The sequence below is a fragment of the Bufo gargarizans genome, chromosome 5 (genome assembly GCF_014858855.1).
Source record: "Bufo gargarizans isolate SCDJY-AF-19 chromosome 5, ASM1485885v1, whole genome shotgun sequence".
NCBI classification, from domain to species: Eukaryota; Metazoa; Chordata; class Amphibia; order Anura; family Bufonidae; genus Bufo; species Bufo gargarizans.
Window position 1 is genome coordinate 335,748,989 of NC_058084.1, and position 16,458 is coordinate 335,765,446.

General features: G+C 48.6%; 1 protein-coding gene across 1 annotated transcript in view; it reads left to right on the forward strand.

The window, feature by feature from the left end:
- Positions 1-16,458, forward strand: part of CAP2 (cyclase associated actin cytoskeleton regulatory protein 2) — a 114,701-nt gene that overhangs the window by 60,639 nt on the left and 37,604 nt on the right. Inside the window, exon 6 of the mRNA XM_044293417.1 lies at positions 3,201-3,286. Within this exon, the coding sequence (XP_044149352.1) occupies positions 3,201-3,286 (86 nt within the window). The remainder of the gene's footprint in view (positions 1-3,200; positions 3,287-16,458) is intronic.

The following is a 16,458-nucleotide window of genomic DNA, read 5'->3' on the forward strand; positions in this document are numbered from 1 at the left end:
AAAAGTGATGTTTGGACAATATATCTTCATCTTAAAAAAAAAAAGCAAAAGAACTATAGTAAGACTCATAGCATATCATTGTCTGCTTTCTCTGTACAAATATTGGACATGGCTGGATCTATCCAGTTACTGGTAAAAAAAAAAGTAAACCAATATTCAAATAAAACGAGATGACATTCAAGTCTTCAAAACTGTTCTTCTTTTAAGAAGAATCTAGAAAAAATCTAATAATCCACTGGAGTTAAGGGAATTTACCAACTGTCTTTTTGGCCTCCGTTGAGCTGGTATACGTTGGTGTGCCTTTTTCTACCATATAGAATTGGGCAGCCTACTGTTCCATACAGAGGCATACAATAAAGGCATACTGTACTGAATACTTTTTTTTACAATGAGACCTTATAGATTACTGATGTCTATTCTGTGGAACTCAATCCATCCGAGGTATACTTCTTCAAACATATACCTCCAAAGGACACTGCAACATACAGTGTTAAAAGACACTTCATGGGCTGTGGCAGCATCCTAACAGCTCATGAGCACATAGAAGTCTACCCACCATGGAAACAAATACAGTGCGTGTCTTTTATGTGTTCATTAGTGTTGAGCGAAGCAAAGTATTCGAAGCAGAATTTGGTCCAAAGTTTAGGAAAACTTCCATTAGCAACTAATCCAAATTTCCTCGCTCTTCGTGGAAAGAAATAAGGTTTTCCTAAAATGATGTATTACAAAGTGAGAGTAAGAAGCCCGAAAAGCAGTCACCATAATGTTTGTCGCCAAGCCAATTTTCTGCAGAGCCATATTCACCCTATGTTGTGTATGCAAGAGCACCATATAAAACCCTCATCCTGCTCGGTTTCTGCCATTGTCCTGAGAGCTGAGCATAGGAAGAGACGTGGCAAGTGGTCATGCACTAGGGACAGTGTTGCTGAAAATAATTAATAGAAGAATATTGGAGAGAGAGAGAGTGCAGGGAGAGTGCTGGGACAGTGCATGGAGAGTGCAGGGAGACTTATTCTGCATCAGTTTTATTTATTCCTACATTTACTTATTCCTACATCAGCCATAAACTAAGACATGTAATTCAATACCAATAAGATGAAAGCCTTTATTATTCCAGTGCCAGTGTTCCAACCAATGCCACCCAGTCTGCACACCTTAGAGGGGGCCAGGTCTTAATGAGGACCATCCTCATCTTTTGCTGGCTTTACTTCTTCCAAATCATCCTTCAAAGTCTCCATGTCCTAGAAAAGTCAGCAAGATGCAGAGAGAGGAGGAGCTGGATGTTCCTGATGACATATTCTCATTGATATTAAATTATGTGGAAAAGGAGGGTAAGGAGATGGCAGAAGAAGGGCTCCCACCTGTAGGGCAGGAGAGTGGTGGGGTTGGAGAAGTGGGTTTGCCAGAGCCGATTAATATTCAGTGTGTAGTGTCAAATAACCTGCAGGAGATTGCAGGCTAGAACTGAAATAATATGCATATCGTGCCTCCACTTAACCAGACAAACCCCATACCAGCAACAGCCCCTGTTTAAAGGTACATTAAAGGTGCCGCACTGCCATTAACAATGACTATACAGTGTGGTATGTATTCATTATTAAATAAAAGACAGCTGCAGGCTAATTGGCCTTGTGGTTCTTCACTGCAGCATGGCTACAACCTACCCACAGCACAGCTGCTCCGTGTGGTCGTACCCTAAGGCAGAGTGGCCTGGGTATACCTGATTTAGAGTGATTCGTGAATAAATTCATAATGAATTGAATGTCTTAATTAGCGAACTTCAGTGAAGTTGCCGAATCAAATTTTTCTAAACTTTCTCTAGTGTTCATATTGATCATATATGATGTTTTATAGCATTCATAGCTTTTCCAAATCACCTTGCAAATTAGAAAGCAGAAATTAAGTAGATACAGTTATGTTTAATTGATGGAAGGGAGGATCAAAAATAATATCACATATAGGGCTCATGTACACGACTAGGGATGAGCAAATTTCATGCTATGCACTTCGTTTAGTGGTAAAAGCAGAATTGCAATAACGCAATTCTATGACAGAATGCATAACGGAGTGCCTTTAGAAGCATTCCAATATTAATTCCATCTTAATAGAAGTCTATGGCCTGCATAACGGATCTGTCCCGTTTCCGTTATGCAGGAGAGGACTCCCCTGCATAACGGAAACGGGATGGATCCGTTAAGCAGGCCATAGACTTCTATTATGACAGAATGAATAACGGAATTCCTCTAAAGGCACTCCGTTATGCATTCCGTCATAGAATTGCGTTATGGTCCGTGGTAACGGAATCCATAACAAAATTCTTTTTTTACCCCCAAACGAAGCGCAAACGAATTTCAAAATATGAAATTCACTCATCTCTACACAAGACCATTGGGTATTTTAACCTCCAAAGCAGACAATTTTCACATGGAAATATGTGAAGTTTATGATTTATATGAAATATATTGTTAAAGGTGGAGTGTGATTAACCGCTATAAGTTGACTTCTTTGATTGTTAGACCCTAATAATGCAATACACTGTTTAAAGGGTTTTCCTATCTAAATTTCTTATATCGACCAGGGCCTCTGAAGTGAAGAAGAGCACACGTTCACGCGCAGCATGCTCTCCTTTCACTGTTATGAGAACCTGAGGTTCGCGAACATTTGAGCGAGTTCGAGCGATGGTGTTCGCAAAACGGCCCCATAAGATGTTCATCCATCGCTACTTCTGAATGTAGACAAGCAAGTGCGCGCTGCTATTTTCGGAGGTCCCATAGCAGTGAACAGAGAGCAAACTGGGGGACTGCTATGGGACTGCAGGAAATAGTTGGGCCAGTGCTCGGCTATTTTCGGAACTCCCTTAGCAGTGAATGGAGGGTTGACTTGCCATGCATGCACAGTTTCTCTCCCCTCACTTCGGAGGCCCTGTTCTCGAGATAAGAGCAGGTCGCAGTAGTGGGACCTGCAGGTATCTGATATGTGGCATATCCTAGTGATGTGCTCCAAACATTTAGATGGGAATATAACTTTAAGCTTCCATGGTTACACTACTTCAATCTGAAACTCACCCCCATAGTCGATGCAGATATTTGTATACTCAGATGACTGTTTTTATTGTTTTAGGATTTTAGAATTAGAGAATTTAACAATGAAAAAATAGAGGATTTCAGAATTAGTAGACTTTTATCTTGTGTTATGTTTAGACACCTGCGCCAGGTCCCTTCGTGAAGGAGATGGCAGATGCTGCTGCATTTTACACAAACAGGGTACTGAAGGACTATAAAAATAGGTAAACCATTCACCTTTATCATGTCGATTGTTTGGAACATCTAATCAAAAGTTATGTTGGATTCACAGAATGTACAGTACTGGTTTGGAATGTTAAGAACCGATTCACACTCTTGTACATTAAAAGGGTTTTCAGATATCAAAATACTGATGATCTATCCTCTGGATAGGTCATCAGTATCTGATCGGTGGGCGTCCAACACCCGGGACCCCCGCCGATCAGCTGTTTGAGAAAGCATTGGCGGTTGTGGCCTTCTCTGTGCTTACCAAGGGTGTACATAGTATAGTGGCTGTGCTTGATATTGTGCTCGGCTCTATTGACTTCTATGGGGCTGAGCTGCGCCTAGGCCATGTGACTGATGAACGCGTCGTCACTTGGCGTAGGGAAAGTTGAGAGAAGATTAAAGTACTACTGCAAGTGCCCGTGCCTTCTCAATCAGGTGTCAGACACCCCAGCGGTCAGATATTGAGGACCTATCCAGAGGATAGGTCATCACTACTAGAAACTTGGAAACCCCCTTTAAAGTGATATTTTGAAACTTTTGCTGTTAAAGGGAACTTGTCAGTAGTTTCATGCTGGTCAGCTAGACTTTATTCAGTGATCTCTCTATACACAAATGGAGAGAGATCTGTCAATCAAGCCAAGCTGAGCAGGGAGTTCCAGAGGTGGGCACTCCTCCCTATGCCCAGCTCTAAAAGTATGTTTTCTCTGAAATGCCACAAAGTTTCAGAGTTAGGGGCTCATGCGCACAAACGTATTTTCTTTCCGTGTCCGTTCAGTTTTTTTGCGGACCGTATGCAGAACCCTTGATTTCAACTGTTTTCAATAAAAACTGAAGTTACTCTGTGTGCATTCCGTTTCTGTATGTCCGTATTTCCGTTCCATAAAAATATTGATCATGTCCTATTATTGTCCGCATCACGGAAAAGGATAGTACTGTTCTATTAGTTCCGCAAAATACGGAATGCACACGGATGTCATCCTTTTTTTTGCGGACCGAAAAATACATACGTCGTGTGCATGAGCCCTAAATCATAGTTATTTGTGATGAGGGAACCTGGGATTTCTAGCTGGCCATGGTTCAGGCAGCATGAATTTGCTGATAACTTCCTTTTAAGCCTATTGCCCCTTAGACTTTTGGGTATTTTTATATGTTATGGATGGCTGCAGCAGAATCTAAGTACAGCACTCTCATTGTTGTATACCGCTGCAGATTTTCCTGCTAAATTCACATATAAAATATCCATGGAAAAAATACATTTTATGCACTGAAATCCCACAAAAGATTTGAAAACTGCAGTCTTTTTAATCCCTTCAGGACTGGGCCATTTCAGTTTTTTTTGTTTGTTTTGTTTTTTAATCCCAGCCTTCCCAAAGTCATACCTTTTTTATTTTTACATTCACATAGCCATATGAGGGCTTGTATTTTGTGGGACAAGTTGTACTTTCTAACAGCACCATTTACTGTTGCATCTGATGTAGTAGGGAGCTGGAAATAATTTTTAAATGAGGTGTAATTATAAAAAAAAACACAACACAGTATTATGGGGTTTTGCAGTAAAACTGACCTTTTAACTTTGTTCTCTGGGTCAGTACAACAATACCACATTTATATAGTTTTTCTTGTGTTTTGAAAAAAATAAAAACTTTGGAAAAACAAATTTTTTCTTTGTATCGCCATATAAATATTATTTTTATGTGTACAGAGCTGTGTGAGGGTTAATTTTTAGCGGGAACATCTGTATTTATTTATATCATTTTGGAGTGTGTATGACATTTTAATCAATTTTTGTAAAAGATTTTGGGGGAGGTGAAGTGACAAAAAAAACTGTGAATCAGCAATTTTGATGTTTTTTTTGCCATTAGGCCATTCGCAGTATGGGATAAATATATTTATATTTTAATAGTACAGGCTTTTTGCACACAACAATGCCTATGATGTTTTAATTTTTTAATTGTTCATTTTTATTTGTATTTTTGGGAAAGGGGGGTGATTTAAAATTTTATATATTTTTACAGTTTAGTTTTAAAAACTTTTTTCTTTCTTTTATACACTTTTTAATAGTTCTAGGGAACTTGAACAATCAATCATTAGACTCCAATGCATTAGCAGGGTCTCCATAGGAAACTATCTGTGGCAGCCTCGGATCATTTAGGAGGACCGAGGCTGCTGCACACACCATCTGGCTCCCCCAATTCCCGCTAGGGGTAGCTATTGAATGCCCGGGTGCACACTCCCAGGTTTTTGAGCTCCCAGATGCCGTGGTCACATTTCACCATGGCATCTAAGGGGTTAAATGTGTGTAATCAATGTTATCGTCCATCGCATGCATTATTTAAATTGGGCAGTTGGGAAGGGGTTTAAGATGTTGTCCCATTAAGACAAATTAAAGATAAGTCTCTGATCTTCTGGGGCAGTCTGAATGGAGTGTGGGGTTTCGCTCTGGTAGACAGGATTAGCGGACGCAGTATAGAGACAACAACAAGTTCTATGGATCAAACAGTTCAGTGTTTTTTCACACTTTAGGCAAGTGACAAAACAAGCAGTCATAATCAAACAAAAAGTTACCTTGCGGCAGGGGAGGACTGGCAGCCTTAGTCCTGGGGGGCAAATCTAGTCAAGTGGCCCATTTTTAGCCCCGCCCATCATTAAAAGCCCCTCCTACATATAATAGGCCACTCCCAACACACACTGTACAGCTGACATTTTATAGCTGCGGCCTGTCTCTACACATCATACGGAGAGGGGAGGCCGTCCTGGCTGCACTGCCTGCTTATATAACAAGCTACAGCCAGGAAGCTCCTCCGCTCTCCTCCCTACCCTGATCCTGCTCAAGGCCTGTGGTTCCCCCCACCATCTGCCACCCGCCCGTGGCCTGCTGCCCCCTTTCGTCATCCTCACCCAGTTCTGAATCCTCCTTCTGCAAATGGCAGGGGGAGGAGCCGGAGCATCTCCTCTCCTACATAGCGCCACATACCTCTTACATCCAGTGATGTCACCTTTGTTGTAGACGTTCTCTTTCCTCATCTTCTCCATTCAGACCAGACCGCCATGATGATTTTTCTGCCATCTCCCTTCTCTGCAGAGATTGAGAAACAGACATTAGTTTCCTGCCACCCCCAATACTATACTGCAGAAACAGTCCCCCTGGAAATACAAACTACCACACAGATAGTGCCCCCAATACTGTATCCGCTATGCCCCCAATACTATACTACAGAAACAGTCCGCCTGGAAATACTACTACCACACAGATAGTGCCCCCTTAAACAATTATTGGCACACAGCGCTCTAAAAAATAACTGCGCCCAGACACTAATAGTATAAAGATAATGTCCCCCAAAAATAATTGTGCTAAGCTGATACTATGCCAGGGTGCCCCCAAAGTAACAATGCTCCCCAAAATCCCACCAATAGAAATAATTCTCTGCCAGAGCACACTTAGTAGTAATAATGCCCCTATAGTGCCCTAGTAATCATGTTCTTCATAGCCCCTAGTAGTAGTAAAGCTTCCCATAATACCCCCTAGTAGTACTAATTTTCCCTATAATATGACAGTACATGAAATACCCCCGCTTAGTGCCCGCAGTTGAGCTAATGTCCCCATAATGTATGCCAGTATAAAATACCTCTATATAGTGCCCCAGTAAATGCCCTCATACTGCTCCTCTCCCCCTTCCCCATAGTGTCCCCATAATATGCCAGTAAAAAAATGCCCCTTAGTGCCCCCAGCAGATGCCCCTATAGTGCTCCTCTCCCCCACAATGTACCAGTAAAAAAATGCCCCTTCTTAGTGCCACCATATGCCCCAATAGTGCTCCACTCCCCCATAGTGCCGCTCTCCCCTATAGTGCCTTCCATAATGTGCCAGTAAAAAATGCCCCCTTAGTGCCACCAAATGCCATAGTGCCCCCCATAATGTTCCAATACAAAAGGCCCCTTTAGAGCCCCCACTTCCCCATAGTGCCCCCAAATAATGCCCCTATAGTAGCACCAGATGCCCCATAGTGCTGCTCTCCCCTATAGTGCCCCCCAGAATGTGCCAATAATTAAAAAAAAGCCCCTTTAGAGCCCCCAGTTACCCCCATAGTGCTCCTCTCCCCCATGGTGCCCCCCCCATAATGTGCCAGTAAGAAATGCCCCCATAGTGCCAGCTCCCCCAATAGTGCCAGCCCTCCCCCCATAGTGCTAGCTCCCCCTATAGGCCCCCCATAGTGCCAGCTCCCCCTACAGTGCCCCCCATAGTGCCAGCTCCCTCTACAGTGCCCCCCATAGTGCCAGCTTCCCCTATAGTGTGCCCCATAGTGCCAGCTCCCCCTATAGTCCCCCCATAGTGCCAGCTCCCCCTATAGTACCCCCCCATAGTGCCAGCTCCCCCTATAGTACCCCCCCATAGTGCCAGCTCCTCCTATAGGCCCCCCCATAGTGCCAGCTCCCCCTATAAGCCCTCCCCCCATAGTGCCAGCTCCCCCTATAGGCCCCCCCATAGTGCCAGCTCCCCCTACAGTGCCCCCCATAGTGCCAGCTCCCCCTACAGTGCCCCCCATAGTGCCAGCTCCCCCTATAGTCCCCCCCATAGTGCCAGCTCCCCCTATAGTACCCCCCCATAGTGCCAGCTCCCCCTATAGTACCCCCCCCCCCATAGTGCCAGCTCCTCCTATAGGCCCCCCATAGTGCCAGCTCCCCCTATAGGCCCCCCCATAGTGCCAGCTCCCCCTACAGTGCCCCCCATAGTGCCAGCTCCCCCTATAGTGCGCCCCATAGTGCCAGCTCCCCCTATAAGCCCTCCCCCCATAGTGCCAGCTCCCCCTATAGGCCCCCCCATAGTGCCAGCTCCCCCTACAGTGCCCCCCATAGTGCCAGCTCCCCCTATAGGCCCCCCATAGTGCCAGCTCCCCCTACAGTGCCCCCCATAGTGCCAGCTCCCCCTACAGTGCCCCCCATAGTGCCAGCTCCCCCTATAGTCCCCCCCATAGTGCCAGCTCCCCCTATAGTACCCCCCCATAGTGCCAGCTCCCCCTATAGTACCCCCCCCATAGTGCCAGCTCCTCCTATAGGCCCCCCATAGTGCCAGCTCCCCCTATAGGCCCCCCCATAGTGCCAGCTCCCCCTACAGTGCCCCCCATAGTGCCAGCTCCCCCTATAGTGCGCCCCATAGTGCCAGCTCCCCCTATAGTGCCCCCCATAGTGCCAGCTCCCCCTATAGTGCGCCCCATAGTGCCAGCTCCCCTTATAGTGCACCCCATACTGCCAGATCTCCCCCCCATAGTGACAGATCTCCGCCCCCCCATAGTGACAGATCTCTGCAAAGAAGAAAAAATAATAAAAAAATACTTACCTCCATCAGCAGCGTGTGCTGCCGGCTCAGGCGTCGCGATGATAATGACATCATCGCGCTTCCTGAGCCGGCCTCTGATAGGCTGCAGGCATTAGTGCCTGCGGCCTATCAGAAGAACAGGGGAGGGACACGCCTCTCCCTCCCCTGCCCCACAGCACACAGCGGCCGCAATTACATCCAGGGCCGCGCCGCCTGTGGTGATCGGCGGTGCGGCCCTGAAGAATAAAAAAAAAAAATTTTTTTTTTTAGACGGGCGGCCCAGCGGCCGTTTATTTAGGGAGGCCTGGGGGGCAATTGCCTCCCTGCCCCCCGGCCCAGTCCGCCCCTGCCTTGCGGTGTTGGTGGTAATTCCCACCATGCAGCAATTCTGCCTCAAAGAGTCCTTGACTAGAGTTGAGCGAACACCTGGATGTTCGGGTTCGAGAAGTTCGGCCGAACATCCCGGAAATGTTCGGGTTCGGGATCCGAACCCGATCCGAACTTCGTCCCGAACCCGAACCCCATTGAAGTCAATGGGGACCCGAACTTTTCGGCACTAAAAAGGCTGTAAAACAGCCCAGGAAAGAGCTAGAGGGCTGCAAAAGGCAGCAACATGTAGGTAAATCCCCTGCAAACAAATGTGGATAGGGAAATTAATTAAAATAAAAATTAAATAAATAAAAATTAACCAAAATCAATTGGAGAGAGGTCCCATAGCAGAGAATCTGGCTTCACGTCAGCCACCACTGCAACAGTCCATTGGCATATATTTAGGCCCAGCACCCAGGCAGAGGAGGGAGGTCCCGTAACAGAGAATCTGGCTTCATGTCAGCAGAGAATCAGTCTGCATGTCATAGCAGAGAATGAGGCTTCACGTCAGCCACCACTGCAACAGTCCATTGGCATATATTTAGGCCCAGCACACACACAGGCAGAGGAGAGAGGTCCCGTAACAGACAATCTGGCTTCATGTCAGCAGAGAATCAGTCTGCATGTCATAGCAGAGAATGAGGCTTCACGTCAGCCACCACTGCAACAGTCCATTGGCATATATTTAGGCCCAGCACCCAGGCAGAGGAGGGAGGTCCCGTAACAGAGAATCTGTCTTCATGTCAGCAGAGAATCAGTCTGCATGTCATAGCAGAGAATGAGGCTTCACGTCAGCCACCACTGCAACAGTCCATTGGCATATATTTAGGCCCAGCACACACACAGGCAGAGGAGAGAGGTCCCGTAACAGACAATCTGTCTTCATGTCAGCAGAGAATCAGTCTGCATGTCATAGCAGAGAATGAGGCTTCACGTCAGCCACCACTGCAACAGTCCATTGGCATATATTTAGGCCCAGCACCCAGGCAGAGGAGGGAGGTCCCGTAACAGAGAATCTGTCTTCATGTCAGCAAAGAATCAGTCTGCATGTCATAGCAGAGAATGAGGCTTCACGTCAGCCACCACTGCAACAGTCCATTGGCATATATTTAGGCCCAGCACACACACAGGCAGAGGAGAGAGGTCCCGTAACAGAGAATCTGTCTTCATGTCAGCAGAGAATCAGTCTGCATGTCATAGCAGAGAATGAGGCTTCACGTCAGCCACCACTGCAACAGTCCATTGGCATATATTTAGGCCCAGCACACACACAGGCAGAGGAGAGAGGTCCCGTAACAGACAATCTGGCTTCATGTCAGCAGAGAATCAGTCTGCATGTCATAGCAGAGAATGAGGCTTCACGTCAGCCACCACTGCAACAGTCCATTGGCATATATTTAGGCCCAGCACACACACAGGCAGAGGAGAGAGGTCCCGTAACAGACAATCTGTCTTCATGTCAGCAGAGAATTAGTCTGCATGTCATAGCAGAGAATGAGGCTTCACGTCAGCCACCACTGCAACAGTCCATTGGCATATATTTAGGCCCAGCACACACACAGGCAGAGGAGAGAGGTCCCGTAACAGACAATCTGGCTTCATGTCAGCAGAGAATCAGTCTGCATGTCATAGCAGAGAATGAGGCTTCACGTCAGCCACCACTGCAACAGTCCATTGGCATATATTTAGGCCCAGCACACACACAGGCAGAGGAGAGAGGTCCCGTAACAGACAATCTGGCTTCATGTCAGCAGAGAATCAGTCTGCATGTCATAGCAGAGAATGAGGCTTCACGTCAGCCACCACTGCAACAGTCCATTGGCATATATTTAGGCCCAGCACCCAGGCAGAGGAGGGAGGTCCCGTAACAGAGAATCTGTCTTCATGTCAGCAGAGAATCAGTCTGCATGTCATAGCAGAGAATGAGGCTTCACGTCAGCCACCACTGCAACAGTCCATTGGCATATATTTAGGCCCAGCACACACACAGGCAGAGGAGAGAGGTCCCGTAACAGAGAATCTGGCTTCATGTCAGCAGAGAATCAGTCTGCATGTCATAGCAGAGAATGAGGCTTCACGTCAGCCACCACTGCAACAGTCCATTGGCATATATTTAGGCCCAGCACCCAGGCAGAGGAGGGAGGTCTCGTAACAGAGAATCTGGCTTCATGTCAGCAGAGAATCAGTCTGCATGTCATAGCAGAGAATGAGGCTTCACGTCAGCCACCACTGCAACAGTCCATTGGCATATATTTAGGCCCAGCACACACACAGGCAGAGGAGAGAGGTCCCGTAACAGACAATCTGGCTTCATGTCAGCAGAGAATCAGTCTGCATGTCATAGCAGAGAATGAGGCTTCACGTCAGCCACCACTGCAACAGTCCATTGGCATATATTTAGGCCCAGCACCCAGGCAGAGGAGGGAGGTCCCGTAACAGAGAATCTGTCTTCATGTCAGCAGAGAATCAGTCTGCATGTCATAGCAGAGAATGAGGCTTCACGTCAGCCACCACTGCAACAGTCCATTGGCATATATTTAGGCCCAGCACACACACAGGCAGAGGAGAGAGGTCCCGTAACAGAGAATCTGGCTTCATGTCAGCAGAGAATCAGTCTGCATGTCATAGCAGAGAATGAGGCTTCACGTCAGCCACCACTGCAACAGTCCATTGGCATATATTTAGGCCCAGCACCCAGGCAGAGGAGGGAGGTCTCGTAACAGAGAATCTGGCTTCATGTCAGCAGAGAATCAGTCTGCATGTCATAGCAGAGAATGAGGCTTCACGTCAGCCACCACTGCAACAGTCCATTGGCATATATTTAGGCCCAGCACACACACAGGCAGAGGAGAGAGGTCCCGTAACAGACAATCTGTCTTCATGTCAGCAGAGAATTAGTCTGCATGTCATAGCAGAGAATGAGGCTTCACGTCAGCCACCACTGCAACAGTCCATTGGCATATATTTAGGCCCAGCACACACACAGGCAGAGGAGAGAGGTCCCGTAACAGACAATCTGGCTTCATGTCAGCAGAGAATCAGTCTGCATGTCATAGCAGAGAATGAGGCTTCACGTCAGCCACCACTGCAACAGTCCATTGGCATATATTTAGGCCCAGCACACACACAGGCAGAGGAGAGAGGTCCCGTAACAGACAATCTGGCTTCATGTCAGCAGAGAATCAGTCTGCATGTCATAGCAGAGAATGAGGCTTCACGTCAGCCACCACTGCAACAGTCCATTGGCATATATTTAGGCCCAGCACCCAGGCAGAGGAGGGAGGTCCCGTAACAGAGAATCTGTCTTCATGTCAGCAGAGAATCAGTCTGCATGTCATAGCAGAGAATGAGGCTTCACGTCAGCCACCACTGCAACAGTCCATTGGCATATATTTAGGCCCAGCACACACACAGGCAGAGGAGAGAGGTCCCGTAACAGAGAATCTGGCTTCATGTCAGCAGAGAATCAGTCTGCATGTCATAGCAGAGAATGAGGCTTCACGTCAGCCACCACTGCAACAGTCCATTGGCATATATTTAGGCCCAGCACCCAGGCAGAGGAGGGAGGTCTCGTAACAGAGAATCTGGCTTCATGTCAGCAGAGAATCAGTCTGCATGTCATAGCAGAGAATGAGGCTTCACGTCAGCCACCACTGCAACAGTCCATTGGCATATATTTAGGCCCAGCACACACACAGGCAGAGGAGAGAGGTCCCGTAACAGAGAATCTGTCTTCATGTCAGCAGAGAATCATTCAGCATGTCATAGCAGAGAATCAGGCTTCACGTCACCCAACATTGGAACAGTCCATTGGCATATATTTAGGCCCCGGCACCCAGACACAGGAGAGGTTCATTCAACTTTGGGTAGCCTCGCAATATAATGGTAAAATGAAAATAAAAATAGGATTGAATGAGGAAGTGCCCTGGAGTCCAATAATATATGGTTAAGGGGAGGTAGTTAATGTCTAATCTGGGCAAGGGACGGACAGATCCTGTGGGATCCATGCCTGGTTCATTTTTATGAACGTCAGCTTGTCCACATTGGCTGTAGACAGGCGGCTGCGTTTGTCTGTAATGACGCCCCCTGCCGTGCTGAATACACGTTCAGACAAAACGCTGGCTGCCGGGCAGGCCAGCACCTCCAAGGCATAAAAGGCTAGCTCTGGCCACGTGGACAATTTAGAGACCCAGAAGTTGAATGGGGCCGAACCATCAGTCAGTACGTGGAGGGGTGTGCACACGTACTGTTCCACCATGTTAGTGAAATGTTGCCTCCTGCTAACACGTTGCGTATCAGGTGGTGGTGCAGTTAGCTGTGGCGTGTTGACAAAAGTTTTCCACATCTCTGCCATGCTAACCCTGCCCTCAAAGGAGCTGGCATTGACACAGCTGCCTTGGCGACCTCTTGCTCCTCCTCTGCCTTGGCCTTGGGCTTCCACTTGGTCCCCTGTGACATTTGGGAATGCTCTCAGTAGCGCGTCTACCAACGTGCGCTTGTACTCGCGCATCTTCCTATCACGCTCCAGTGCAGGAAGTAAGGTGGGCACATTGTCTTTGTAGCGTGGATCCAGCAGGGTGGCAACCCAGTAGTCCGCACAGGTTAAAATGTGGGCAACTCTGCTGTCGTTGCGCAGGCACTGCAGCATGTAGTCGCTCATGTGTGCCAGGCTGCCCAGGGGTAAGGACAAGCTGTCCTCTGTGGGAGGCGTATCGTCATCGTCCTGCCTTTCCCCCCAGCCACGCACCAGTGATGGACCCGAGCTGCGTTGGGTGCCACCCCGCTGTGACCATGCTTCATCCTCATCCTCCTTCACCTCCTCCTCATCCTCGTCCTCCTCGTCCTCCAGTAGTGGGCCCTGTCTGGCCACATTTGTACCTGGCCTCTGCTGTTGCCAAAAACCTCCCTCTGAGTCACTTCGAAGAGACTGGCCTGAAAGTGCTAAAAATGACCCCTCTTCCTCCTCCTCCTCCTCCTCCTGGGCCACCTCCTCTTGCATCATCGCCCTAAGTGTTTTCTCAAGGAGACATAGAAGTGGTATTGTAACGCTGATAACGGCGTCATCGCCACTGGCCATGTTGGTGGAGTACTCGAAACAGCGCAACAGGGCACACAGGTCTCGCATGGAGGCCCAGTCATTGGTGGTGAAGTGGTGCTGTTCTGTAGTGCGACTGACCCGTGCGTGCTGCAGCTGAAACTCCACTATGGCCTGCTGCTGCTCGCACAGTCTGTCCAGCATGTGCAAGGTGGAGTTCCACCTGGTGGGCACGTCGCATATGAGGCGGTGAGCGGGAAGGCCGAAGTTACGCTGTAGCGCAGACAGGCGAGCAGCAGCAGGATGTGAACGCCGGAAGCGCGAACAGACGGCCCGCACTTTATGCAGCAGCTCTGACATGTCGGGGTAGTTGTGAATGAACTTCTGCACCACCAAATTCAGCACATGCGCCAAGCAAGGGATGTGCGTCAAATTGGCTAGTCCCAGAGCTGCAACGAGATTTCGCCCATTATCGCACACCACCAGGCCGGGCTTGAGGCTCACCGGCAGCAACCACTCGTCGGTCTGTTGTTCTATACCCCGCCACAACTCCTGTGCGGTGTGGGGCCTGTCCCCCAAATATATGAGTTTCAGAATGGCCTGCTGACGTTTACCCCGGGCTGTGCTGAAGTTGGTGGTGAAGGTGTGTGGCTGACTGGATGAGCAGGTGGAAGAAGAGGAGGAGGAAGCCGAGAAGGAGGAGGTGGCAACAGGAGGCAAAGAATGTTGCCCTGCGATCCTTGGCGGCGGAAGGACGTGCGCCAAACAGCTCTCCGCCTGGGGCCCAGCTGCCACTACATTTACCCAGTGTGCAGTTAGGGAGATATAGCGTCCCTGGCCGTGCTTACTGGTCCACGTATCTGTGGTTAGGTGGACCTTGCCACAGATGGCGTTGCGCAGTGCACACTTGATTTTATCGGATACTTGGTTGTGCAGGGAAGGCACGGCTCTCTTGGAGAAGTAGTGGCGGCTGGGAACAACATACTGTGGGACAGCAAGCGACATGAGCTGTTTGAAGCTGTCTGTGTCCACCAGCCTAAATGACAGCATTTCATAGGCCAGTAGTTTAGAAATGCTGGCATTCAGGGCCAGGGATCGAGGGTGGCTAGGTGGGAATTTACGCTTTCTCTCAAATGTTTGTGAGATGGAGAGCTGAACGCTGCCGTGTGACATGGTTGAGACGCTTGGTGACGGAGGTGGTGGTGGTGGTGTTGGTGGTACATCCCCTGTTTGCTGGGCGGCAGGTGCCAACGTTCCTCCAGAGGCGGAGGAAGAGGCCGAGGCGGCAGCAGCAGAAGAGGCCGAGGCGGCAGCAGCAGAAGAGGTAGCAGGGGGAGCCTGAGTGACTTCCTTGGTTTTAAGGTGTTTACTCCACTGCAGTTCATGCTTTGCATGCAGGTGCCTGGTCATGCAGGTTGTGCTCAGGTTCAGAACGTTAATGCCTCGCTTAAGGCTCTGATGGCACAGCGTGCAAACCACTCGGGTCTTGTCGTCAGCACATTGTTTGAAGAAGTGCCATGCCAGGGAACTCCTTGAAGCTGCCTTTGGGGTGCTCGGTCCCAGATGGCGGCGGGCAGTAGCAGGCGGAGTCTCTTGGCGGCGGGTGTTCTGCTTTTGCCCACTGCTCCCTCTTTTGCTACGCTGTTGGCTCGGTCTCACCACTGCCTCTTCCTCCGAACTGTGAAAGTCAGTGGCACGACCTTCATTCCATGTGGGGTCTAGGACCTCATCATCCCCTGCATCGTCTTCCACCCAGTCTTGATCCCTGACCTCCTGTTCAGTCTGCACACTGCAGAAAGACGCAGCAGTTGGCACCTGTGTTTCGTCATCATCAGAGACATGCTGAGGTGGTATTCCCATGTCCTCATCATCAGGAAACATAAGTGGTTGTGCGTCAGTGCATTCTATATCTTTCACCGCTGGGGAAGGGCTAGGTGGATGCCCTTGGGAAACCCTGCCAGCGGAGTCTTCAAACAGCATAAGAGACTGCTGCATAACTTGAGGCTGAGACAGTTTCCCTGGTATGTATGGGGGTGATGTGACAGACTGATGGGGTTGGTTTTCAGGCGCCATCTGTGCGCTTTCTGCAGAAGACTGGGTGGGAGATAATGTGAACGTGCTGGATCCACTGTCGGCCACCCAATTGACTAATGCCTGTACCTGCTCAGGCCTTACCATCCTTAGAACGGCATTGGGCCCCACCATATATCGCTGTAAATTCTGGCGGCTACTGGGACCTGAGGTAGTTGGTACACTAGGACGTGTGGATGTGGCAGAACGGCCACGTCCTCTCCCAGCACCAGAGAGTCCACTAACACCACCACGACCATGTCCACGTCCGCGTCCCTTACTAGATGTTTTTCTCATTGTTATGGTTCACCACAACAACAAAAATATTATTTGGCCCAATGTATTGTATTCAAATTCAGCGGGATATAAATTTGAGGCCT